This window comes from Leptonotus elevatus, chromosome 11 (assembly GCF_054856555.1).
Source record: "Leptonotus elevatus isolate MCC_2025b chromosome 11, RoL_Lele_1.0, whole genome shotgun sequence".
Taxonomy (NCBI): Eukaryota; Metazoa; Chordata; class Actinopteri; order Syngnathiformes; family Syngnathidae; genus Leptonotus; species Leptonotus elevatus.
This window is the reverse complement of record NC_141249.1, coordinates 15,002,955-15,030,317: the sequence shown is the minus strand read 5'-3', so window position 1 is coordinate 15,030,317 and position 27,363 is coordinate 15,002,955. Positions and strand designations below refer to the sequence as shown.

General features: G+C 42.4%; 1 protein-coding gene across 5 annotated transcripts; it reads left to right on the top strand.

Moving 5' to 3' along the window:
- The first annotated feature begins 294 nt into the window (after positions 1-294).
- On the top strand, positions 295-27,103 carry tcf3b (transcription factor 3b). Of its 5 annotated transcripts, none has more exons than XM_086088854.1 (21): positions 295-863; positions 4,915-5,011; positions 6,233-6,305; positions 14,249-14,322; positions 14,852-14,924; positions 15,303-15,343; positions 15,895-16,027; positions 16,358-16,404; positions 19,537-19,636; positions 19,722-19,822; positions 19,970-20,063; positions 20,142-20,200; positions 20,347-20,422; positions 20,660-20,721; positions 20,842-21,039; positions 22,525-22,633; positions 22,705-22,852; positions 23,072-23,125; positions 23,520-23,755; positions 23,843-23,994; positions 24,301-27,103. In XM_086088854.1, the coding sequence occupies exons 2-20, from the start codon at positions 4,937-4,939 to the stop codon at positions 23,986-23,988; spliced, it is 1,899 nt and encodes a 632-aa protein (XP_085944980.1). In that variant the 5' UTR covers positions 295-863; positions 4,915-4,936; the 3' UTR covers positions 23,989-23,994; positions 24,301-27,103. The 5 variants fall into 5 exon arrangements, with proteins under 5 accessions (XP_085944980.1, XP_085944979.1, XP_085944982.1 ...); XM_086088853.1 differs by having other exon boundaries at positions 296-863; positions 20,139-20,200; XM_086088856.1 differs by lacking the exon at positions 4,915-5,011 and having other exon boundaries at positions 296-863; positions 20,139-20,200.
- The last annotated feature ends 260 nt before the right edge of the window (positions 27,104-27,363 follow it).

The window sequence follows — 27,363 nt, the reverse complement described above, 5'->3', positions numbered from 1 at the left end:
AATTTCTGTATGGAATGTTAAAAGAAAAACGAGGCAAGTGAGCACACCAAACTAAAAAATAAAATGATGTCAGCGAGCATGCTGGAGCCCCCTTCGGCCAGCCTCCCCGAGTACACGCACACGCAGGGAAAGTGAGCGTCAAGGAAAAGGCGGGGCGCAACGCCGTGTTTTCAACCGTCGAGTGGCCAAGCGTGGTGTCAATCAAACGTACGCGTCTTCCCATTGGCGGAGCTCCTTAGCAGTTATCGTGCCATCTAGTCGAAGCTGCTGCTGTGTAATCGCAGGTAACTTTCTTGCTATAGCCCTCCGCTGCGCAAACTAGTGCGCGTAGTACGCTCGTGTTTTGATGACCGCAGCGGCAGCAGACAGGATATCGAGATTCGGTTATCAACAGTCGTCGCGTTTAGGCGGCGAAAACGCCCGCAATCGCGACTAATCACGGACGAATTGCGCCCGTCTCCAAAAGGCGTTTGAAATCGGACACCGCTGGCGTTGAGGGCCTCACTCCGCGCGCGTAGGGATACGTTGTTGCGTCTGACAATGTGGACGGAGGAGGTGAAGATGTCTACGAGAAGAATGAAATCATCTCCTCAGTTGTAACGGGAAAAAAGGAGCAAGACGCGAGATTAAGCGAGTAGAATAGATTTGTTTGCATACTGACTCGAGACACTGGAGCAAGCACGTGGAGTCGGACACTTGAAGCGCGAGCTTTCCGGGACAAAGAGGGGGGGAAAAGACGTTCCACGGCGCTCCAATGCGTCTGGTGCGCTGAGCTCGAAATTCTCCTCAACTTTTATGTTTTTCCCCCTCGCCGCTGGCCGCTTTTTCTTCGCTCTTGGATAGCCGACACCCGCGGAGAAGAGGTAAAATACAAAAATGTAAAAAAAATCTTCTTTCCCATCACCTTTCACCCCGAAAAGTTGCACCAATTCGACGGCTTTCCCCCCCTATTGACACCCGCGCAGGGCGCCTTGTGTTTTTCCGAAAAGTTTTTCGGGAAGATGATTTTTAAGCGAGGGCTTGTTAATTTTTTTGTCTGCTTTGACGAGCTAGCTTCATGCTACTCCCCTACTTCGACCGCTAATATGATCCAAAAAGACTTATAAATATCCTCGTTTTTTTCTTGTTCCGCCGTTTGTCTATGCTAGTTAGCATTTCAGAAAACACAATGTATAAGCTTGGTGAAGCTATTTAGCTCAACTTTACGTTTCGGGGCCTACTCCATGTATCCCCCCGCCGTGTTTTAAAGACAAACTTTCCATGAGCTCTTTTGGTCGCCTTTTAAACATTCCTGTATGGGAGCGAGTGGCCACTAGCGAGACTTTTAATTTTATTGCACATTTGGCAGGAAATTCCTCGCTCCCACCCCACCGTCTCCCAACAGCCCCCCTCCTTCTCCATAATGCGACTTGAACCCCAATATGAGTGAAGGAAGGAGTGAATTTGTAAAGTTTGGTCATTCTCCAAAGGCGGCCACCATCTTAGTTATTTAGGGGTGTTAAAATAATGTGTTGAATTGAGTAGTTTTGGATCTCTATTCTGACTTTTGGGTGCTTGTTGCCAATTAATTTTTTATAGAAATCTTACCCAAAGTGGACTTCATTTAGCATTTCCGGCACAGTCTATCAACAGTTGTATATTTTGCTTTTGGAGTGTTACTAACTGATAGTAAATTCGTTTTGTGGAGCAAGGAGTCAAGTTTATGCCACACTGAATGGTTTAACCAACTTTTACGTATTATCCGCATTCGGGCTTTCTAGAACTGTTTCTTGGAGTCTTGATCTGACTCTGGGCCATTTTTGGCCCACGTGCCATAGGTCACCCACCAACACCGTCATGGTTTGTATTGACTGCTTCTTTGTGGCTTCTTTGCCCAGTGTTGGGGGGCTGACACAGAACCCCCCCCCCCCCCAAAATCTGCTTGCTTCAGTTATTGATCCACGAGTAGGCCAAGATGCCATTTTGTTAAAGCCCCCCTCTCTTCCATATGCTGGAGTCAATGTCACGCAGTGCTTGGGTAACATTTGAGAAGACCGAAAAGTTGGGACAAGCACCGAGAGGCATGCTCCTGGCTTACAGACACACTCGGATCAGCGCATGTGTGTGTGTGGTCACTTCCTTTCCATGTCTCAAGGTTAAATTAGTTCCGCCTGCCTGAGTTTGCCACACTTGTTTGTTTCCATGTTCGATGGTGGGCTATGATATACAACATACCGCATTTGCTTGTGCTTCAATTCTAATTGGATATTGACTTGAAGACCAATCACGTACACCCCCCTATCTGGATTTCAACGTGCTTCGCCATCATTTATTTATGCTCCCATCTTTTTTTTGGGGGGGGGGGGGTTGTTGTTTTTAATACCTTTTAGCTCACGTTATTGTCTTATTACAAACGAGGCAGTAAAAGCACACCACCTGTTGGTGTCCAAGTGCCTCCATACGACCCGCAAACCTCACTCAATCACGGGCCGGCACCGGAGCCTGGCCTCGGGCTCGCGTCAGAATGCAAAACAGAAGAAAAATCCGACGTTGCCACTCAATGAGTCGTTTGACAAGCTTCTCTCCTGCGTTGACATATGCTAATTAAGTAATGACGACGTGTTTGCATATAGTCATTAGCTCTGCCTTTCACCCCTATTTCCTTGGGCTAACAATGGTCCTAATTATGTCTGTAATTGTAAATGTACGTGTTGCCTTTCATGTGGTTGTGATGGACGTATGGCTGTGCTGTTTGCCACAGTTGTATTTATTAAAAAAAAAAAAGTTTGACACAAGGCTGCATATGTCATTTTTACGGCAGTACTACTACTTCACGAGTTTCTCCATTTGCATGTTACTTTAGTGCTGCAATAATGAATCGAATAACTCAAATTATTTAATAAAAAAAGAAAGAAAATATGCAAAGCCAAATTAATATACAGCATGTCTACGATTGATGACATCAGGTAACGTAAGCGTGGTTCGCAAGTTTATTCTAGCCTACTAGCGCTGGTTAGAACGTCTTGTAATGCCCCCGCCAGTGGTCACAAATGCGCTTTTTAAAATCACTTTATCAAAAATTAACATAAACTAGTGAAAGCTAAAAAAAAAACCCCATCAAACTAGGGCTGGGCAATAAATTGAATTAATTCGATACATCGTCATTTTCAAAATCGAATAGTTGAAAATTTGCTAAATTGTGGAATCGAATTTTGTCTTCTGGATTATTAAAAGCTGTTGTTCTTATGTTCTGTTACATTCAAATGTTTTTGTGAGTTATAATTTTGCACATGTGGCAGAATGCTGGATGGGTGGTTTACAAGACATGTTTACAATAGCTACCAACTACTTAATTGTTGCATTTAAGAACAAACTATGAATGTTAAATTTATTTTAAAACTAATTTAGAATTAGTAAACATTATTGTTGTCTGAACATTTTTTTACAGGAATTATTTTTGAATAAATGAAACCTTTAAATAAATGTTTTTTTGGGTTTATTATATTAAAATAGATTAAAATGGTAATAGTCCTAAATGACTGCAAAAATTGAGATTTTATTTTTGGCCGTATCGCCCAGCCCTACATCCAACTTTACTTGAATTTGCAGGCACACACATCACTCACCAGGCTAGACCCCACCTTTACAGCCATACACACTCAGTCACAAATTTGTTTAATAATGCATATATATATATATATATGTTCAATTGATGAAATTATAAGTAAACTATTATATTCTACAAATATGATAGCTACAAAGTAAACTGAACTACTGAATGAAAGACTTTGAAAGTACAGTGGAACCTTTTAAAAGTTGTAAATTTGATTTGTTTGCATTTCAAAACAAATTTCCCAATAGAGAAAGCGAGTTATAAAATCTGTAATTGGGTTAAAAGGCAATTAATATATATATATATATATATATATATATTTATATATATATATAATTTTTTTGACAGAACAGGCAGTGTTTTAAGGAACACTTAATGGTCATACAATTGAGGGGGGGGGGGAAGATGTATTGACCTCAGCTGTGGAGGGGGAAGGAGTGTTGTCATGTGTTGTTTTAGGACTATTGTTACCTTGTTGAGTTAGCCGTATAACACCGAGCAGCCTGGACAGTGCCGTTTGGCGGTGTTTGGAAGTGTAATGGCCAGTGTGACGTGGCATCAGGTTACGTCAACAACGGGCAGTTGGCTTGCTATCACCTATTCATTGTTGCTTAGTCCATGTTGTACTGAGCAGCCTGGACTGATATGCGTGTACCCCGTAGACGTTCGCTTTATAGTTTTCTCTTTGCCATGTAGGCTATCCTTCTGTGATGTGATTGACAAAAAAAAGCACAAAAGCCAAAGTTAATGAATGTTGCACTCGCGCAAAGATTAGTCCTTGTAGTCTCCTGTCATCGCAGTCACACTTTTTTTTTTCAAGTTCAGTTTAAAAAAAATTCCCCCCCTCTAAAAACTTGGGGTGCATAAGGGCTTTCTACTGCAATGGTTTGTACCTTTATGTGACACTAGAGCAAATTAAAGTTTCAAAATGAACACAAATAATTTATATTTCTATGCAAAAAGGGACAAACTCACTCGCGTATCTGCTACTCCAAATTGTATCCAGTGTAATTGTACCTCAAACTTTTTGTATTTTGAATTACCAACACTATGTGTTGGCAGTAAAGCTGTTGTTTTTTCGTAAAAGAAAAATGGTGGTAAAGTGTACTGATGTCATGGGTGTCTAGGAAGTCGCATGTGATCCATTATGTAGGATGAGTAATTCAATGTATTCATCATGCATTGACTTTTTTTTTTTTTTAATTATGATTATTTTGAGCCATCTTATACACTATGCTCAGCTTTGTCACCCTTGTCCTTGTGCCTGCTAGTGCCCTTATTATCATTTATTAAAGTCCTGTATCTGCAAATCTCTCTCGTAGGGTTTGTTAGAGACGGAAGGTTATGACCGAGCAGCAGCAAAGAATGGCTGCAGTGGGAACTGACAAGGAACTCAGCGACCTCCTGGATTTCAGCGCGGTAAGAGAAGCGGGAGTGCAGTCGGGATGGGTGGCACCAGGTGGGAGATGTCGGCGATAGAATGACGGGTTGATGCTTGACGATATCATAAATCGGTCTTTTAAAAGCGCGTTATGATAAGAAACGCACATCTGCATAATTGAAGGAAATTTTGCACTTTGTCTACGGGGGAATTGTTAACATGCCTAATTAAATTGTTCTCATGGAAATACTTTTATTTTTGCCGCATGCTTCTCTCTGGGGAGCATCGAGTTCTGAGTTGTAATTTACGAAGTGGATTACCTTTTTATTGTTTGGAGTTTTGTTTGAATTTGTGTCTGGGAAGATTTAAAAAAAGTAAGACAACAATAGTTGGCAAGGCTCAATGATAAGCACTAAGTATCATTTACATTCAGGCCAAAGCTATTGCTATAATTGAGGCCACTAATGATTGCCATTCTTATGCTGCAGTTGATTGCCGTTTTCACAGTGGAGTTATGTCATTTGTGTTGCTTTGGGGAAGGCCTTTTGTGTGCAGCTACAATACTTGTATTTCACACGGTAGAGTTCTGCAGTCCACTTCTATGAAAAGAAAGCAACACTCCCCGAAGGGAGTGTCTCATTAAACGGTGGAATTCACCATCAAAATGTCCAGATTGATCGCCTGCCAATTTGTAACAGCAGATGTTCCATCTAGTAAATACGACACTGATAATTGTGTGAGAAAGTGTCGAGGGTTGTACAAACAAGTTTCCTCCTCGTTTGTTCCTCGCGCCTGACATCCTCCCAAGGTTTTGGACACGGAAGAAAGCGCGTGTTCAGCGTGTTTGAGATTGCTGTTACAAGACCTAATGGGATCAAAATGGTTTGCGTAGACCTGTTATGTTGTTACGCCAGCTTGCGCTCTGATTTGCACGTCTTGCTTTTTTGGGGGGGGCGGGAGGGATGCCACATACAGTAGGTAATTCAACCATGCAGTCCAGCCAAACCGAGGCCACTGTAACAGTGATTGTAAATTACCCAAGGTATTCAAAGGTTTCTGCTCCAAGCTAGCGACAGTTTTTTTTCTTTCTTTCTTTTTTAACCTTCATCTTATCCTGAATACCTTGAAGTGTGAAACATTTTGCCAAGTGAGTGACAAGCGCACATGATGTCGTTTATTAGTGGAAATGGGATGTGTGAAGTGTGCCCTCCTTTGCTTTTGTTAGTAATGCTATCGTTCCCCTTTTGTTGTCCCCGCAGATGTTTGCACCTCCCGTAGCAAACGGCAAGAACAGAACAATGACCCTCGCCAGCAGCCAGTTCAGCGGCTCAGGTAAGTTTCAAAGCGCCATGATAAACATACGCACTTGATCTCATGTTGTTTTTTTTTAAATACCTTTGTCATCTTTTGTAATTGGATTCGTAGTCTTGGCAGTTTGCTTTCGATCAATATTCAAAATATAACTGGACTTGAATTGAATTCATGTTTTAGGTTGTGAATTTTTCTTGAACTCTTTGGAAGCCCGGCTGTATTGTTTAACAATGAATGCATACAGTATAATATAGTATTATGTAAAGTTTAGGACCATGAATCTCACCATAAACATTGGGGCAGATCGCATAATTTTAATCTGATTGGTATCATGTGACAAAGATCAGATTTGTTTTTCTTTTCCTAATATTTTAAAGCTCTTAGAGTAGTAACAAAATAATTCTCAGGTACAAATATATTGGCAAATGGAACAGCTTAGTTTCATCTAGGAAAATGTAACATTTCAGGTTTGTGTGGTGGCAGGAATAAAGAAGAGGCAGAAAACCACATCACACAAGTGCTGGGATTACATAAAATTGATTGTTGTTTATTCAAGCTGCAACTTTTTTTGCTTGCATCATCTTTTTTTGCTGCACTGATATTATAAACATTCATTTTTTTTACTTGGTTTTAAACAATGCTACACTGCTGTTTTTAAATGGACCCCCACCCCCATAATTGATGATGATGATGATTATTATTTATGTATTGCCGAGAGATCAGATCAGGTGTATACTCACAATTAAATGACTCTGGTTTACTGGTTAAGGTGCAAAATATGATCAGGACATCCCTAATTATGCTTATCTAAGTAGTTTCATTCCTAGTTATTTTTAATAGTTATCTTCCAGCCGTAAACAAGATTATTCAAAGCTCGGTAATACAAGTTGTAACGGCTAAAATCCGAGATCAATCTTTTGGGAGACCTGAATGCGGTATGTGCCGAACATCATTGACCACACCCAGAAAACTGGTTAGCAGATTTCTTGCGTATTGCATGATAACAGGGTTCGATATTTACAGGGCCCGGAGGCCATTGCGTGCCTATCTTGGACGGCTATTTAACGTCAGACGCTTGCCAGACCAGGCCACAATTTCAACAGCTAAAATGACCCAAAAGTATGTTTTTAAGATTTGGACGTTTTATTACAGAAACAACCTGGCTGAAACAGGATGTTGCGATGGCGCAAAAAACAAATGTGACCAGTGCACGCTTGACTGGACTACGGGCATGAATTGGGGTTAGCCTCATGTTACTCACTTCGGCTAGCCCGAGCGTTGTTAGCCTTAATATAATCATACCAGACGCAGCAGAACCATAGAATAGCGGCAAGGAACCGTTACACTGCACACAGGCTGGTCTCTAGTTGGCTGCCGGCTGCAAGGTACAATCTCCGGTTGGTCAGTTTTTGTGATCGGCAATGAAACACATTGATTGGTTGATTGACTGACGTACGCTGATCACTTACTTTTCCGGCGCACCACTGGTTTGAGTGTATCTCATTTGGACAAATATGAAATGATGTAATATACTTGTATGTAAGCATGAATGAAGCCTAAATATGGTATACTGACATATTTGGTAGCTCTTGAAGGCATATTGTGAACAACCAAATATAAATAAAAACAAAGAACATACACCTTCTAAAGTCATTGTCGCCGTTGTCTGTTGTTACACACACCTCTCCCCACTTGCAATATTGTCTCCTGTGTGATCCTCGGGAAAGTAGCTTGTTTAAAGTCAAGAGTTTTGTAGCGTCCACTCGCTGCCTATCTAATGAAATGTCAGGCTGATATAAGCTTCGGAGGTTCGGCTTCAGCTCTACCACATGTCGGTCTTAGGGGCAAAAAACTCCAGCAGTGATAAGGTTGCAGCCAATTTGTTGTGGCATGCTTTGTGCATTACAATGTTGAAACATATTTTATTTTTTATGTGTGTGTTTTAAGCCCCCCTTTTCTGCAGTATGAATTGGTACCATGTCATGGCACAAGTGATACGCGACTCCTTCCCTATCCTACCCACCATCTACTCTTTTTAAAAAAAAAAAAAAATTTATTACTTAAAAAAAAAAAAAAAAAAAAATTATTACTTTTTTTTTTTGCTATTGAGTGCTGCAGCGATGCTTGGTTGAAACGTGTGCACTCGCTGTTTTCATGTCTTTCTCACGTGTCTTCATAGCATGCTCATATTCGGCCGTGTGTTTTAAACTTTCAGTGGTAAATCATTTGTTGTGTCTCCATCTTTGGTGGTAACAGTTTTACTGCAAAAAACGATTGTATTTTGCTGTATACAGTAGAGAAACCACCCCCACACAACAGTGGCAAATCCACTTTTGAGCACTAAATCTTCATTTAAGGGCAAATTTGACGTTGCGTTGCAGCTCTCGCTCGCCGATATTGTTGCTATGAAGGGATGCGATTAGGGGTGTTTTTCAGATTTTGGTGTACAATTATAGTCTGAGACAAAAACGCGGTTTTACGATTATAGATATTTAAAAAATTAAATCAGCATTCTTTGAAAATGTTTATTTTTAACAACAATAAATATTATAACTGAAAATAAATTTTAAAAAAAGTTGCTGCCTAAAATAAACACAGCACATAAGTAAAATAAATAAATAATGAAATTATAGCTTCAGAACTTGAAAAGCTCAAATTGGCTTTAACTTAAAGTTTATTTCAACAAAGTGAAAATAACGGAATCATTTATAAACTATGGGCCTCCGTCGGCAGTATGTATCCTCTTTTTCTTCCATCTTAAAACAAAATCATCTTTTTCTTTAATTTTTCAATTATTTTCCATTTCAATCATACTTACAGGTGATATGTTCATCCACAGCCTTTAAACTGGCGATTTGTGCAGTTTACTGCTACACATGTGGGCATTTTGCAACCAAATGCGTATGCCGAGATACGCTTCGTGGGAGTCCCAAGATGGTGGCCCCGCGGCTTCAAAAGTCTCTGGCCGAATTTGTCAGCTGCATGACGTCACTCTCGGCGCGACACGTCAGCACACACGGACTTGCATATGAATGGATTGTCAATGCTGCTTGTCGGTAGCGCATTGACTGACAGTCCATTCATGTGTAAGTCCATGCGTGCTGTCGAGTCCGGAGTGTCGTCATGCAGCCGACAAATTCGGCCTATGAAGGACCCAGCGTTGTGAATTTGGACACAGACTCGGCTATGGCCTATCCAGTAAGGCTGAGCCCCGTGTTGTTGTGCGCCGCTAAATGGGCCGTGTGGAAACAGAAGAGCTATGAACTATGCCGCATGACGCATTTTGCGCTATTTAAAATCTTTAGCACCAAAAAAAATACACTAGTAATATTGTATGAAGGTATGATTATTGCACACCCTTAGTAAACATTTAAAGTTCTTTCGGGTGCTCTGTCCCGGCCCCCTGCCAGATGTTTTTTTCTCTTACCTGTGCCAGAAGTGTCGTGTCAAGTGGCGCTTTTTTATTCGTGTTCTTCTCATAAGTTTCTGCCCTGTATACTGTATATCAATATTTTGGCAGCGTGTGATGTATTTGAGTCATTTGGCGTCCTGGAGAGGCACCAAATTTGGTTCTCCATCTAAAAATATTTGGGATACCGATGCGTGATGTGCGCATGTCTCTGTGGAACATTAAACACCTCACTGACCTTCAAATGTACTGAATGTAAGAGAGCACTTTATTTGCATTTTTACCCAGCAAGTGTTAAGTATGTAAATATGAGTTATGCTCAAACATCTGTGCCATCATTTTGGGTAGTTTTTATTATTTCCTATTTTTAAAGTGCAAATGAGCGGCTGGTTAACCCCTGGAAGTGCTTGAGGACTTTCAGTGAGCTTTTCTTTTTCACTCTCTCGCTGAATGTTATTACTTAGTCATGTTCCTTTGGCTCCTCTGTCACCCTGCCAACCTGCCGTGTGAAATCCAGTCACACTCACCAGTGTTTCCCAGAGTGAGAACTTGGCCACGGAGGAACAAAGGCGAAAAAAGGGAGGCTTATAGACTTGAAACGACACCCCCCTCTCCACCCCACCGCCACCCTGAAGTGTAAAACACTCCTCCCCCAACCCAGCGCAGGGCTCTTACCCCCACTGATCTGCAGGAAATGGCTTGAGTCAGAGACAATGTGCCTCACCCCCAGCTCGCCGGCTCTTAAACTGGCCCAGCATGCAGTGAGTGGCCCGAGTGGAAGATTGTTGAATAGAGGGATCAGTCTGTGGAAGGCAGGATTCTGTTTGTTTCTATTACAGCGGGCAATTACTAAGAAGTGAGGAGTTAATTCCTTCACCCACCCTCCCCTCCTTGTCCTCGCGTCCCAAAGTGTGGCCCTCGGTCAATGACACCCATTTTAATGCGATACACTGCAAGCTGTCACCTTTGGAGATCTGGAGCACAATGGTGTTAAAATGCTTATCCATGCAAATTCCTCACCAGGAAGTCTTGGGAGTCTGCCCACATAGACACTGCGTAGTGCATACTGTGGCAGCTAATGGAATGTTAATAATTAGGGACTGATTCAAAATCTCAAACATCAGATATCAATACTGTTGCGGTCCGATTTGCAGCTAATTGTTATTGTTTACTGCCTCTTATTTTTAACATTTGGCTGCTCTGCCACTTGTTTTGGGATGACACACCTACAAAAATGACTACATAAAAATTGGACCGCAACCACCTCCCACCCTCAGTTAATCAATTATCTCACCTCACTAATATTTAGTGTCAAACTATAGAATTGCTTGCATTCCCAAAATGTGCAATATTCACGCTGTGTGGTTTTAGTCAACTAAAATGGCAATATGCCTGTATTCGTTCAAATCCGGCTGCTTTGTTAAGTCAATTGAGGTGGACTGAGACAAAAATCATTTGACTTGTTTGGATGGAAAAAAAGCAAAAGAACCACAATGATGTCCATATTGCAAGCAATCCATAGTTGGACCAAAGCAAGGGCTCATGTGGTTGTTGCAATAGTCGCCATTACAGAACAATGTTCATGTGTGACGTCACTTAAGCGGCTTGTATATTGAGTGACCCAGCAGCGCGGGAACGGCAGCAAGCAACCCAGTGGCCCTACAGACCACTTCTATTCATTAACACAAAAGTGCTCCGAGGGGTGCTAATTGCATTAGGCGTCTTTCTCCCTTCCTCAAGAGCCAGTGTGTGTGCGCGCGTGTGGAGGGGAGAGCCCTGGCAAAGAAGATTTGGGATGTTTGAGGAGTGGCGGTCGTGTGACGTGTGTGGTGGTGGGAGTGGGCCAAGCACGCAGGCAGTCAGGCGTCCTCTCTGTCACCTCTGCAGCTGCTGGCAATGTCTCCAACCCCCTTGTCTCTCACACACACACATGCGGGATGTGACCGGCTCACTTCCCCTGGATCACAACAAATAACTTTGTCAATTTACACAACGTGGTCTTGCAATGGCTCCCATGCTAGATGTGTTGTTGATGTTGTCTCAGTTGTAGTGCAGCACAGCATCATGCGTTTTCTGTTTTAGTAGTTGAAGTAGTCGCTCACAAAAAAGAACAGTTAAAAGTTGGAACACTTCCAGGTTTTGCTTACAGCAACATGTGAATCCATGTTGACACTCGCGAGCTTCTTTAGCATGTTTTACCTCCGCTCTACTCTACACTGTGACTTGCAAGGCCATGTCATGAAGATGGTTTAAATATATTAATAAACAAACAAATAAGATTGTTTGACAGTAGGTTTAAATTTTTTAAATGTTCACACATACTACACTGTTTGGGCATGGTGTGTTTGCATTCATAACAAAAGGTCAACAACAATAGAAAGATCTCTTCTCTGGCAATGAGCTCTGGTTCTCCTTGGCAGGCAAAGTGTCATTGGCACCTCAGCGGTTCTCCACCTTGTTTTTAATTGCCTCCGAGTTAATTAGCCCAGTAAGTGTGAAACAATGTTGTCAGACTGCACAGCCATGCTTCCACTCTACTTTTGACTCCAGACCCCCTGCTTGCTGAGTGGAGGCGTCCTAGGTGGCGCGGTGGTGCATCCAAAACACAAAGATCATTATGACTTTATGCTCTTACTTGTTGGTCTTGCAGAACTTCACTTTGCAGGATTTCCGGAGGAATTTTAATTTTTATCAGTTGCAATAATGTTCAAGCTATTGTCAATTGACATTGATCTAAGTAGTGTATATATATATATATATATATATATATATATATATATATATATATATATATATATATATATGACACTTTTAAGTAGTTGAGCAGCTTTTGTAGTCGAATGAACACTAAGTTTTGAAATCACAAATTGTTTTAATCATAATTTTTTGTAATCGAACTATTCAAGTTATTTGATTGATCACAGCTGTTATTTTAAGAAGCAATTTCAGAAAGGTGCTTTACATACAGCCGTAATACACAAAAAATACAATAAAAACAAGTTGAATTTAAATCACACGCAATGTGAATATGTTTGTACTGTTGATACTGCCCAGTGACCAATTAAAACATGTTCTGTTACATTGTGTGAGCATAGTCATTGGCCACCAGACATGTTCATGTTTTATTTGTGCCAATCTCAGTTGTGAATTGATTAAACCAAATGTGCGGCACCTACTCGGTTTGGCATGATTGTAATCGATTTACTATTGGCAAAAGCAGGTACTATTTTTCGACCAGCGTTGCAGAGTTAATAGCATACGGGTGATGTAAACCTGTGCTGCTTGCACATTGGCACATACATGATGTTGTGCCTTAGCTCTGACGCCGTAGTACCTGCCAGGAGTCCTTCCTACTCCTGTTCTCGTTTTGGCGGCTTGTTACATCCACTACTGTGTGCATTGCTACATACAGTACATGGTTTTTGCAGTTTCCACTGTGCTGTTTTGGGAGTGTAAAACCGACATCCCCTGCGGGATGCATTATGGTTGACCATACATTTCTAGTTTTAGAACAAAGAGTGCAAATATGTTATGGACGAGTTAAACGTGCCAATATGAATTCCTCTGTTGCTCGGGCATATTTTTATGCCTGGCATCCGCTGTTGTGTGTTTGATGGCGGTGCTTTTATTAGTGCTGTGGCCTTTCCTCTGAGGCTGATCCTCCGAGGTCTCCCTCTCCTCCCCGCTCGCCCGTCTCTCCGTGCCACTTGCATGGGCGCCATAGATCACGGCTGTCGTAGCATGTGTAGGTGCTTGCACCGCTCTGTTAGTCTCATCACTCATTCCCGCGCTCGTCAGCCGGGCTGCTGATCTCGCCCAGACCCCTCTGCCTTCCCCCCCGCTTACGTACTGCTTCCACTCGCTTGCTTTCTCACACACACATTTTTTTAATTAGGCACCCCAAAAAAAAGCAAAATCAAAGAATACATGAATATTCATAAGCAAGCTGCATTAATATGCACAATTATGCAAATCAGCATGCAATTAAGCCTTGTGTCTCCAGAGAGCCTGGATAGCATTAGTGCACAAGACTGGGAAAAGAGGATGATGGGGGTATTTTGAGGAGTTTTCAGCTTCACCAGCCTTTTGGCTTTGACTGTTTCCTTTGTGTTGCACATGGCGTCTTTTCTTTTTTCTTTTCTTTTTTGCCATTGCATCTTGTTTTGGTTTGTGTCCATCTCACTTAAAGTAATATCATTTTGCTAGATTGCATTTAGGAATGTTTAATTTTCCTATTTTCCAGTGGCTGTAATGAACTCTAATGACTACATTACGAAGCCTTTCCTGTGTGTGTGTGTTTTTTTTTTGTACATTACATTCCATCTTAAAAGCAACAGCAGCTTATTTGGTCGTTAGCGATTCTCTCATGGTTTCCATGTGTGCCCATTGTGGCCACTTAAGGACCTAAAATGTTGAGTAGAGCATGATGGCACAGTCCCTTAATGTTATTCCAACCTCAATGACACATTCATTAATAAAATGTTCAGGCTTTGTTTGCTTTTCTCTGGCGCATTTGACTGTTCTAAACAAAATGTCCCTTTTTTGTTTTTTTTAGCACTAGATGAGCGCAGCAGCTCTGGTTCCTGGGGTTCGGCGGAACAGAACAGTCCTTCTTTCAGCCAAGGACGGGTAAGCTCTAAATGGAATTTTATGATCTTGTCACATGCGCATATTTTGTAAATCGCTGCTGTTGCCAATCACACTCACCAAGCATCGAGGCGGGCTGAGTGCATTTTGAAGCCACACGCCACATTTGATGTCAAGTTGTGCTTCTACTTTGTACCTAATAACCTTGGCTCAGACTCATGTGTTGGCAAGCCATTTAGTAGCCCAAAACCTCTGTGGAAGCCCACCGGTAATTCCTGCCTCACATCCGCCGTTAACTGCCTTGGCACAACTCTGTGTAGAAATAAGGAACAAGGGCTGAGGTGCACGCAGCATTGCTTTGATTAGCACTCGTCGATAATTAAGAAAGTCGCTCCGAATCCCCCGAGCTAATGCAGATTTGTCTGGCGTTGGTCCTGCGAGTTAAGCAGAGGGAAGGGTAACCATGAAGCCCGGTAGGTGTGCCAACATGATGCGGATGGCCCGGAAGAGTGCTTGTCATGCCTGTTGAGCTTAAATGTTCTCATCCAACTCCTGCTATGTGTCCTTGCAGGGCTACGGGGAAGGATCCCACTACAGTGAACATGAAGGCTTGGCCTCTCCTTTCATAAGCTCGGGGATTGCAGGTATGAACTTTATATTGTGAAGTCTTGCCTTGACAATTAACAATTTATTCTTTATTCATGTATTTTGTAATTCATAAAATGCAACATGTTAGGAATATTTAATTATGACCAGAAATACCTTTTTCTTTGCAAATGTGACCACATGCGTGCGCGTGTGTGTGTTCATTGGTTGAGTGTCAGGGCAATGAAGCAGAAAGCTTCCCTCGGGTTTTATCTGGCAGGCAGCTTTATGCAACTGAGCGTACTAAAAGAAGCAGAAGGGCATCTCTGGAGTTTTTCTACTTTTCACAAAACCCCTTTTTTGTTTAATTGAGCACAAATTATTGCCTTTGGCCTTTGTTTTGTTGTAAGGCATTGACGTAGCAATTGATCTTTCAGGTAAAAATGAGCGGCCACCATACTCTCCATTTCCAAACCAGGTAAGTTGCATTTCCACCTAAATTCAATTTGGTGTTTGGGCGTGATCGCAACAGCGGCGTCAGCTATGTAATTCATTGTAGCAGAACAAAGCACGGGACATTAATGTGTCCGTCAATCAGTCAGTGGAAATTAATGTTTTGTGCTCCACACCTTAAACCCTCGCACTTTTTTCCACCAGTGTTGTATGAAACTGCAAAAAACACATCTGTCAGATGGCGACACACAAATAAAGTAACAATGGAGGAGAACGTAGTCTTCTATATTTTCCTTTCATCATGTGGCTACAGTTAGGAGACATTTTAATCCAAGAAGACTGAGGGTAGTGAAAAACTGAATCGAGACTATAGAGTTTAATACCAGTATTGCAATAACAACAAGGCTAACATTAGCTTGCCTAACTATTTTAGTTGTTTCTAGATGGGCAATTGCTCAAATATTGTAATGATGCGACCAAAAGAGGCTTCCCACTCATATGCATAATTGGACCACATGACATGTCAAGGCGTCAATCTTATGCCTTGAATATAACCACACCTCTGTGTGTTCCCAGCCTGGTTTCCTCCCAAGCGAAATTGCAATGCCCAGCCCAGATGCCATGTCCCCCTCTGGTCTGAAATCAGGCTCCCAGTTTTACCAATCCTACCCAAACAATCCGCGGAGGAGGCCGCCTGATGGAGGCTTGGGTAAGATAACAAGTATACAGTCACAGATCACATCATAAAAAATTCTGTACGAGTTAGATGCCAAATTGCATTGTTGCACTCATTTCCTTTTTAATTAAAATACTTGGTCTTCCCAAAAAATAACCCACAATGCCATGCACCATTGAATGTCTGGCAAAAAAAATGTTTCTCTGACAGTCAAACACACAAACACTGGCACACGCCACAATTGTTAACAGAACACAATTGCAGCAGGCTCATGAAGATAAAGCACCTGTGCTGACATTGATGCTTGTATATTGTCGCACTTTTTTACCTGTTTCTTTGTTTCCTCGTTCTGCATGCATGCAGACTCTCAGCCAAAGAAGATTCGGAAACCCCCTGGCCTTCCTTCCTCGGTGAGACCTTCTTTCTTCCTCTCTGCTCTCTTTCTATTCACACACACACACACACCTCTCCTCCCTGTCTCTCCTTCTCTGTACACACACACCAACACATGCGCTGCTTTCTCCTCTCCGCTTGAGCAGTTATGTGACAGACGGGGTAAAGACCCACAGTGAGCTGACATCAACATTTATCAAGCTCAACTTCTACCACGTGCGTCTTTGAGTCTTCCATCCATTCACTGTTCTCGCACTTTTCATACCAATCAAATCGGAAAGATGTTGTTCCAGTTGTTGCTTGTGTGGTTAAACCCCGAATTTGTACAACGGGTCACTGTACCAGATTTTGTCAGTGCGCCCAGAATTCCCGGCAGCTGATGGCGCTTGCGCACGATGCATAACACATAGTTGGAAATGCAAGTCATGTTTACATGTTTGACTATACAGTCAGCGAATCGGCAGTTGCCCACATCACTCCCCTTTTTATAGACTGTTGAGTGTAGTCTTGTGCGCTAATTACTATGCGGCCTCGTCGCACCGCTTCAACTACTGTAGTTCATTTTCAGCGCCGCAGGATTGCAACTTTTTTAATTGTCTCGAGTCACGTGGTGGTTTACTGTGCCCAACCTAGCACAGAGAACACTTTATTTTTCTTGCCTCTCACTACTGAGGCTGAACAGGAGGTTGGCAAGAACACATACCAAAAACTCATGAGATCCATACTGCAAGGTGTTTTGGATCTGCTTAGCCTGTTTAGCTACATCAAAGTAAAACTAATGCCCCTCAGTATGATTTGGACACCATAATAATTAACTTATTTATTATTAACACATCACTAATAATGGACATCAAAATAGATCTTTATAATCCCAGTTAAGGTTTTTATCAGTAATTGTATTATTAGTTTGGGCAGGTGCAGCTAATATTGTGGTGCTGCTCACATTTTGTCATGAGGTTACATGATAATTGACTTGCTTGTGTTTTGTCAGAGCGAGAAGGAAGCTGATTTTTCTGGTCGGCCAGGTCACAAATTGCATAGCCATGGATGCATAATGTGGCATGAGTTTAAATCTAGCGTAAACAGTCTGGATTTTGTCTCTCGTTGTTGCTGTGAGATGGAGTTGGTACAACCTAGTGAATTGATTAGGACGTTTTGTGTCCCCACTGACCCCCACCCCAGGTCCTCCACCTGTGGGTGCTGGCGGTTTGAAGTGGCTGCTGAAAACCACACACTTACTTCTCCTCTGCATCTGTATCACACACAGAGCGAGTGTGATTTCAACAGCACCACCCCTGCCCCGCCACCCGCATTCTCACTGTCTGAACCTCAGTCATTCTCCTGCGGTGTGAACGATGGCCGCGTGGTTTCAGTGCAAATGATGAAATGTCTGTGTGTGAATCCCCCCCTGTTCCCTCCACCACAGCCAACCCGCCTACTACGCCTCAGCACATGATGGCCTGGGTGGGCCTCCCCCCTGTGAGTGACCCAGTTGTGAGGCACCGTGCTTGCGAGGCCTCTTAGCCCCCGTGTCTGAGCCCAGATTAATGGCTGCCAATGATGATCCTGTGCTCCCACACTGCCTCCATGCCTGCCTCGCGTGGACACCCCATGCCAACCCCTTTTGTACTTTATATTTAGCAAATTAGGAAACAATCTCCTTGTAAAGTCGATTCATGCTTCACATGAGCTCTCTTACTCCCTGGAAGCAGAGAGAAGGAACCTATCCTTGTTGTCCATTAAACTAACCACAGCGCCCTGTGTGGTGGAAGAATAAAGCACTTTGAGTTTATTTGGACGTTAATCTGAATCCACTCCCACCAGTGTTTTCCTAGCAGAAACCCCTTTTGTACGGTCATAACCTGAATTGCATTAAAGCCCTATTAGTTGAGGATTTTAGCCTAGAAATCCCTTTTCTTCCCGAGAATATAATTACGGCGCATCGCACCAGTCATAGTGTAGTTCCGTTGCCATGTAGAGCAACAGGATTCACGTGACATTGTTCCCCATGAAAGCGCAACTCAAAGCCCATTGTTAGATGAAGCCATCTCAGTCATGTTTTTCCCCCCGAATTAACAGTGATCATGTTAAATCCCCCGTTTCCTTCACACTCCCCTGGCCATATCAAGCTTTGTTTAAGTCATTTAGATTACCTTCTACCGGCCCCCTCCCTCAACACCCCTTATCTATCTACCCATTTCATAAATCATCAGGGTCCTCAACCCCCCCCCCCCCCCTCCAATCGTCCATCTCGCGCCTTCACCCCCTTACCCACTGCAGTCTCTCTCTTTCTTTTGCTCGTTCTCTCTCTCTCTTTCTCTCTGTCTCTCTCTCTCTCTCTCTCTCTCTCTCTCTCTCTCTCTCTCTCTCTCTCGCTATCCCTCAGACTGGATCCCAGCCCCCATCGCTCCCCCTCCCTCCCCTCGCTCCTTCTCCTCAGCCCAGCTGCCTGTGGAGTTGGATGTGGTCCAGGAACAGGCAGATGGCTCTGTAATTAGAAGTGCATCTCTCCATTCCCTTTCCACTTCTCCCTGTTAAATCAAATTACAGAAAAAAAATCCCTTCTCTGGATTAGCATTCTTTGCAGCGTAGCCTCCATTCTTCTTCTCTTCCTGTATCCAGCCATATGCAACACAATCGGAAGGGGGGAAAGGCGGACTGAGAGGTCGCCGATGATTCTGACAATCTGGGGGTTCCTCGTGTCTGTCTTCAGTTTGTGGAAGTAGAGTACTGAGAAGCTCAGCAGGCAGTTTTGTAAGAAACTGTAGTCTTATCTCATCAGGGTTGTCAGTTGTGATCCCCTCTACAAGTCGACCCTTACAGAAAGCGATGGCGCTTGTTTCAGAGAATGGCACGCGTGCCTTGGCTCTCTATGTGGTACACACACGCTATGTGTATGCGTGTGTTACTGGGGAGGGCTGCTGGCCAGCCTGTGTGATGTCATCGGGATCCTGGGAGGAAGAGGAAGCGCTCGCTGTGTACCGGGATCCAAGCCTTAGCCGTGCCCAGCGTGCCATGGCCGCTGCGTTTCCTCCACAGTGCAGACTCCCTCTCGCCATCTTGTGGCCATTGGAAGCTAGCATTAGTGTGTGGGCAGAAAACGATAATAAGCTGAGCCTCACCGTTACTTCGCTCTGTGCTTGTTTTAGGTATACGCGTCCACATCCGGTGACGAGTATGCGAGAGACAATGGAGGTTATCCTGGCGGTAAGCCCGGTACAGTCTACCCGGGCTCTTTCTACATGCAAGGTAGGAACTCACTTGACGTCACTTTTGGTGATCTACTCCATCATTCTTGCATCACGAGGATGAATTCTTGTGTGCCCCTTGGCAGAAGACCTTTGGCCATCTACTGGCTACTCGGCCATGTTAGGCAACTCCCCTCACATTGGACCACCAGGCTCCTTCTCATCACTGAACCCACAAGACAGGATGGTTGGTAGACCTTCATTTCTTCAACGTTCACCACAATATTAACTTACTTCTGAGCCATGCTGTCACACATAAATTTTTTTTGGGAGCATGTTGTTTGTTTCATATGGGGCGGCCTAATATACCCTTTCCTTGCATCTGTGCACACAGAATTATCCACTGCGCGGCAGCGAAGTTAACGGCTTCCACACTGCCCCCACCACCTACAACCACACGCCCGCCATCAACGGAGAAGCCATTATGGGTAACAAATTAATTCTTACAATTAAAAAAAATATTGGTATTTTCAGATCACATGACTTGCTTGTATTTGTTGCAGCAGGCAACCGAGCCACCACGGCAGGTAGTTCCGGAGACGAAATCGGAAAGGCTCTCGCCTCGGTGAGCTTTTGTATTGTACTGGTATTCATGTAGAAAGTACTTTATAGCTCCACTTTGTATGCAATCCGTGAAAGTTGGTTTTGATTAATGGATCTGAAAGTCCATATTTATTAGTTTGTCTTTCTAATGCTTTTATTTTGCTTCAGATTTATCCGTCGGACCACAACAGTAATAACTTCTCCTCGGCTCCTTCTACTCCAGGATCTCCTCAGGCTATTGCAGGTAAAGTCTAACTCTTCTACATGTGCATAATATAATCATGTAGTAATTTGGTTATCTTTAAGCCTACATTAACGTTTATTTTGCTGTGATTTGTGAATTATTCTCAATACACAGTGATTTATTCTTTGTCATTTGGGCAACCCTAAATGTTGTGTATAGCAGATATGCCTCAACAGCTCCCTCTGGTGTAACCTTAACAATGAGAATTTATCATTGGCCTAATGTTTATCTGTGCAGGAGCTCAATCCCAGTGGCAAAGACCAACCACACCCACTTTTGAAGGGCAAACACATGCACTGGTATGCTACAGAATCAAAATAGATGTTGAATATTATTAGTACTTTGTTTTTTCATTATTTAAAAACAAAAAAATCTAATGGACGCAATAGCTTCAAACCACATCATATGTATTTCTATAGCAGAGTAAAATGGAGGACTGTTTGGAGGAGGCCATCCATGTGCTCCGGAACCATGCTGTAGGCCAAGGGCCCGGCTTAGATGGTGCCCACCCCGACATGCACAGCCTTCTGTCTGCAGTACACAACGGGGGCCTTGGATCCCTCTCTCCAGCTTTCCCCAATGCCAGCCTCGCTCTCAGCAACAGACATCCTGCTATGGTCAGCCACCTACTAGCTTTTCCTATTGAGGCACATTTCGACAAATCCACAGATAATTGTTTATTGTCTACATAATATTGATTATTGTAAAAAGCTTTTTTTCAAGGACAAAATTGCTTTAGTAGGTATACTACATACTGTGGATTCAGATGGGGTAGCTTCTGAAGAAATAGACTGACTGTTATCACGCTTACAAGACCCAACTGCAGCATATTTTGCAATTTATATGCTCTTAACCCATTAAGGCCTAAAGCGCCTGGCAAAACATGCCTCTAAAACCTATGGGGGACTTTTGAATTAACCCCCGAAAACCTGACGTTTTCCTGGAAATTCAACAATATTAAAAAAAATAATTGAGATCTCAGCTCCTGAAGCAGATAGAAACATAATTCCAAAAACATATTAGAGCTTACACTTGTGGCGTTCACACAAACCTAAGTTTATTTTTATAAACCTTCAATATATATATTTTTTAAATCAACAAACAAATGTCGCATCTGCGGGTGTATAACTCCAAATATATATATACTTTCAACACTGCAGCGCAGTTGGAATAACCTCAGGGGATCTGGGTAATTATTCGTTGTCCATTCCGTTACAAAGCCGTCAAAATTTTCAACATCCTCATTGTCTACAAACATATTTCTTAACATTATGTCACTGTCGACTTGTTACACTGAGTCGAATTCCTCCCGCGTCTTCGTCAATTGCGTCATTTATTTAATAACTCCCGCGAATCTGCGTCAACCATAAACACTTTATTAAAATTCCAGGACATGCTATGAGGCCCACGTCACCCTATCGTGCATATTCGGATGCATTTCATCGGCTAAGAAACCAAGAATTGGTCAAAACACAACAAAATGACATATCCGCTCTCCCAAGTTTAAAGGGAGAAGGGCGCAAGGTGCTCTCCCGGCTTTAACGGTAGAAGTGCGGTCACGCGCTCCCGGCCTTAATGGGTTAAAAGGAGTCTCGTCTGTATTCCGTTTCAAAAGGGTCAAGGAATGAAGGAAATAGGGATGATGATCAAATGCCTTCTGCCATCTGGTGGAGAGTTGTTAAACTGCAAGAAAATAGAACCTGTACAAATGTCACTGTTGCTGGTTCCACATAATCAGTTTCACAATGTCACGTTGTATATTTTTGTAATTTGGCCACTTTATTTTGGACTTATCTGCTTGCTCTTGACACTTAAGGTAGACCAGCTACTAAGTATTATTTGTATTATGTGATCAAACAGGGTTTCAAGCGTGAATCATTCCGACAGTCGCGTTCAATGCAGTGAGATTTCACACTTTCTTACGTTTCCAAATTGATGAGGAAGACAATGTGAGTAGAGTTGAGCTAAACCAAGTCAACATTAGTCATAAACTGAAGGTCCCCTGTACTGTATGTACAGTGGAAGAGTGTCTCCACATGCCAGCATAGACATTTCTCCACCTCACAGGATTAATGATAGCTACCCATCCATCTATTTAACAGGGAGGGAAACATGAGGAGCCCACTGGCCTCCCGCCCAGCAGCACACTTCTGCACGGTCATCACGCGTCCGGGTCCACGCCGTCGGTTGGCCAGCCGGAAGGCTTCAGCAGTAAGTCGGGCCCAAGCAGCAATACAGTGCAAACGCATGACATTACACACGGGTACGCTTGTCATGCGCAGGTCTTCCTGGTGGGATCGCGCGGTCCACGCACTCCTCCAGCAGCTCGGACATCAAAAGGGAAGATAAGGAGGACGATGAAAACTCGTCCAGCGCAGACAAATCCGACGATGAAAAGAAGGATTCCAAAGCAGCACGCATTCGAACAAGGTAGGTGGTTAGTTGTTTACCGTTTGTTAAAACCTGTTTGAGAAACTAAAATGGAGATTTTCTTCTTTTTTTTCCCTCCACATTCTAAAAATTCCTGGTATCCGTCTCTCATAAAGGGCATCATAAGTCATTCAAATTAAATCCTGTATCGCCCTGGTTGGCAATGTTAGCTGTTTAATGCTGTTGACATCGCCCCTCCCTTTATGTCACAATTTTCAGAAAGGAGGCGTTGACCCTCCAGATGCTCTCTAGCCTTTCAGACCCGAAAGATGAGTAAGTTTCTCAAGTAGAAAATCCCTTTCTTGTGCTTTGTGGGCTCCTCCCGCACGTCCATGCAAAGCACACTCTGGTGCAGCTGCTGTGTAGTGTAGTGTCTCAAGATGCTTAAACATGATGAACCTCCCGTGTTTAGGTTCATGCTATGTGATCAACTATATTGGCCCCGGAGCCATTTTGCTCGCATTGGTTTACAGATTACAAAGCCTACTTGATTTGTAAATTAAAGCATATCAGAGGCTGCTTATCTGTCAAATGAGTCAAATGTGTGTTGCTGTAATTGCACCGCTTCACCGGATGCATAATCTGGAGATTGGTGCCAAATGTTATTGTCACCAAAATGTGGCATTCTTTGATTTGTTTCGATGTTCACCGCGCCGTCTCCCTCCAGTCAGGACGAGGAAGACGACGAGGACCTCCCGCCCGAGGTGAAGATGGAGCGCGAGCGGGAACGGCGAGTGGCCAACAACGCCCGCGAGCGGCTGCGGGTCCGGGACATCAACGAGGCGTTCAAAGAACTCGGGAGGATGTGCCAGCTGCATCTCAGCCACGACAAACCTCAAACCAAACTTCTCATCTTGCATCAAGCCGTCAACGTCATACTCAATTTAGAACAACAAGTCAGAGGTCAGTTTCCACCATAATTGCAAATGTTTTATTTTCGTTTTGTTTAAATCTATCACTAATGTGTACCACCTTTTCGCCTTGGTTCAGAGCGTAACCTGAACCCCAAGGCGGCGTGTTTAAAACGCCGTGAGGAGGAAAAGGTGTCCGGGGTGGTGGGTGATGCGCCCATGCAGCTCTCAGGAGGCCACCCAAGTATTGGAGGAGATGGCCACAATCCAGTTGGTCACATGTAACACCAGGTAGGCCTTAAGTGTTGATATTTGAACTTTTTAACAGTTGTAACTTTATACAAGTGGAAAGAGAAAGTTTAATCCCTGTATGCCATGCGAGGGTGTGGTGGCCATTGGGAATTTCAGGAGATTTCAGGGAACGATATTCAATTATTATTATTTTTTTATAAATACAAAAGCCCCCCAAAAAATGCAAAACACTTGTTGAAAAGAATCCTGGATGCTTATTCAGGTTGAAATTTGGCCTGATTCCGAATTTGATGGTGACGTTAGAAGTTGTGCTGTGTCTTTAAATTGTATTTTTTTTTTTCCCAGATGTGGTGGTGTTTCCTTGGCTCCCAGAGGATGTGGCCTTAACAGATTTCTTCCACCTATGAACTCTCAGTGTGTGTGCGCGCATATGTGGACATGTCTGTGTATTGTCCGTTCAAGTTTCAAGACACACACACATTCATGCAAACTGCCAAAATGGACACAGCCTGTTTGTCGCACTCCAACATGACTACAAGCTCAAATGTGAAAAACTTTTCTTTTTCCTTTTTCTTTTCTTTTTTTTTTTTTTTTATATATCTGTACAAAAAACGTTGACATTTTGGTTTCCACAATACGATTGAACACCAGAGAACTTCTTTTTTTTTTTTGTCCTGCCACAATTTGGGACTTTTGACACACTGCCGAGAGTTGCTCTGGTGAACGAGAGAAAGGAAGGAACACAAATTGAATCATAGATTTGTGCCTCAATGTTACACAATGTTTTCTATTTGACATTTAAGCAAATTGCTTTACATATGAGGAACATTTATTGTGAGGGATTGCTTACGTGTATTGAGCAATTATTTTTTAATGTATGTCATTCCCAGTGTGATGGTACAGTCTTACATATGTTATGTAACCAAGCCCATAGTTGAATTGCCTAAATTCAGTGACTTTTTTTTCACCCCCCCCCCCTTTTTTTCTGTTTTTTTTTCTTTTCTTTTTTTTAAATCAGCAATTGCTTGGCCATTTCTGGACAATTCCAATGCAGCGCTCTTAAGCGAGGACAGCTCGTATCCCACAAGGCATTTGGACACCCTGGAATAAGGACTCACCACTAAACAGTTCATTTTCCCCACCCCCACTTTTTTTGGAGCGCAAATTCAAATGTTAAAGCTGTCAATGTGATTTCAGGTGTCTCTACTGCTTTGCAACTAAAGCGCACACACAAGCAAGACAAAGCACAGTTGTGTAAAGTTGGGTGGAAAAACAAAAGAAGCCATTTTAAGCGCTCACGGAGAAGCAGGGACTTCTTTGAAATGGCTCACCGACAATGCCAGCAAACTTGAGGGCTATGGTTCATTTGCCCCCGAATTGATACTCTGGAAAAAAAACTAAAATTCTTTTTTTTTTCTCTTATTTTTATGGAGGGAACTTTTGGTCTACCTTTTTGGTGTCATGGTGGCTTTCTTTTCCAGAAACGAGCATTCCCATTGAATTAGCGCCCCTCGCCTTTCTCCTCCTTCCTCCTCTTAGTGAGAAAAGTGTGACGTGTACATTCACTCCGTACATTACTCTTGATGCGTTTCATTTTTTCAAAAATTTAAATATATATAAAAAATATATATTTTTTGTTAGCCTATACATTGTAGATTTTTTACATAAATGGCAATATTAGTTTGAAGTTTAGAGTGTATTGTAGATGAACTTTACAAGGGGATGTTGAACATAACAAATAGAAGCAAGGGTGGCAGAGAAAAGGCTTTTGAAGGTTTTTAATTCTTGTTTGAGTTGAAGAAGGCTACTCTGAATTCTTTCTTTACCTATTTTGGGGGGGCACTGAGGATAAATGCGGAGTCGGTGTGGGTGAACAGTAATTATGCAACTGGTTCTTTGAATGTAGCCACCATACTTAATGTGGATCGCCTTCACGTGTCAATGAATTTTGTTTTTCATTTCACCCTTTTTCTTCCACCAGTGCAAAACACACGTCTGTTGGCGGCGGCAGATGTCGGCCGTTTTGGCGTGAGGTGATGGCTAACGAGGAGAACAAATCAGTGTTATTGTGATGTTATTCCCATGTCATGTCATGTTGTCAATTTGTTCTACCGACATGTAATCACAGATGGCAGGTAGAGCGTTTTGTGTGTTTTTTTGTTTGGTGTTTTTTTGTGTGTACAAGACGAAGATGAAGAAAAAAAGAAGACCTATACAAATCAACAGTGTGGCCTTTTCATCCTCAAGACTTAACGATGTCATAAAGGGAGAGTGATACCTTTTCAGTGCCTGAACTTGTATTTTTCATTTACGTTTGTCAACCATATCATTTCATTTATCAGGAGATTAAAAGAGGTACTTGTTCATTCCCCCACCCTCCCTTCTCCTAATGCTTTTTTTTTTCCAGAAAGAACTTTAAGCTCTTATATAAGAGATTTTTTTCTTTCACTGTATCTAGTTAAAATAAAATAAAAATAAGTGTTAATAGATCTTGTTTTATTGCTTTTGTTTTCTAACTGGATTCTATTTGTCCAAACTGCTGTTTTGTGGGTCCAAAGTCTTTCTGACCTGTCATTAACTTAAGGCTTTTGACATGCGTTTTTCAACGAAGGGAGTGTTTTTATATTTTAAAGTTTTAGAAAAGTAGCTTTTTAGAAGCTTTCCGCATTTTCTGTGTCTGTGCATACCGCTGCACTGACTCCATAATCAATGCCATTTTAACCTCTTTAGTGAACTTTGTTTGGGGAGGGGGGATAAAAACCTATGATGTTGGAGGTATTCTAACATCAATAGGTTGACTTAATATTGATGTTTCAAGATAGAAATCTGACTTGGAGACCATTTGAAAACAGCAAAACACACTCCAATTCACTGCACAGTACAAGATGTCATGCTTGGTCTACTTTTGTTATAAATTGTTACATGGTTTCATCCCCCCCTTATTTTATTTTTTTACCATTATTAATCACATTCATAAGACAGCCCCGTGACATCTTGTGTGGAGCGAGGACATGACTGACTCCGGCAGGGCCACCCGACCCCCAGAGTGCCTCTCTCTTGAAATATATATAAATATATAAATATAGTTGAGAACTGTCCTGTATATAACAGTAATGTAGCAATAAATGTTCCATTTTTAATAACAGATTATACCTTTTCCTATGTCTGGTTTTTGGAAATTGTGTACATTGAAATGAAAAATAAAGCAAAACATTTTAACAAAGGGTCTATTGTAGTGCTGGTATGTGTAAACTAAATAGTTCATCTTATCTCATTCGAAGCCAACATATCAGTATCATTTGTTGTACAGTAACACGTGCTGGAAACCCGACGACCTGAAACGACCCCGAGTCAAGACATTTTAATCAGGCACATAAATGGGGCAGCCTGGGGTCCTTTCAGACTAGC

Coding starts and splice junctions, on each gene's coding strand:
- tcf3b (XM_086088853.1), top strand. CDS start 4,937: ATGACCGAGCAGCAGCAAAGAATGGCTGCAGTGGGAACTGACAAGGAA. Junction 20,722..20,841: donor AAGGGCAAACACATGCACTG/GTATGCTACAGA, acceptor GTATTTCTATAG/CAGAGTAAAATGGAGGACTG. Junction 23,756..23,842: donor TTTAGAACAACAAGTCAGAG/GTCAGTTTCCAC, acceptor GCCTTGGTTCAG/AGCGTAACCTGAACCCCAAG.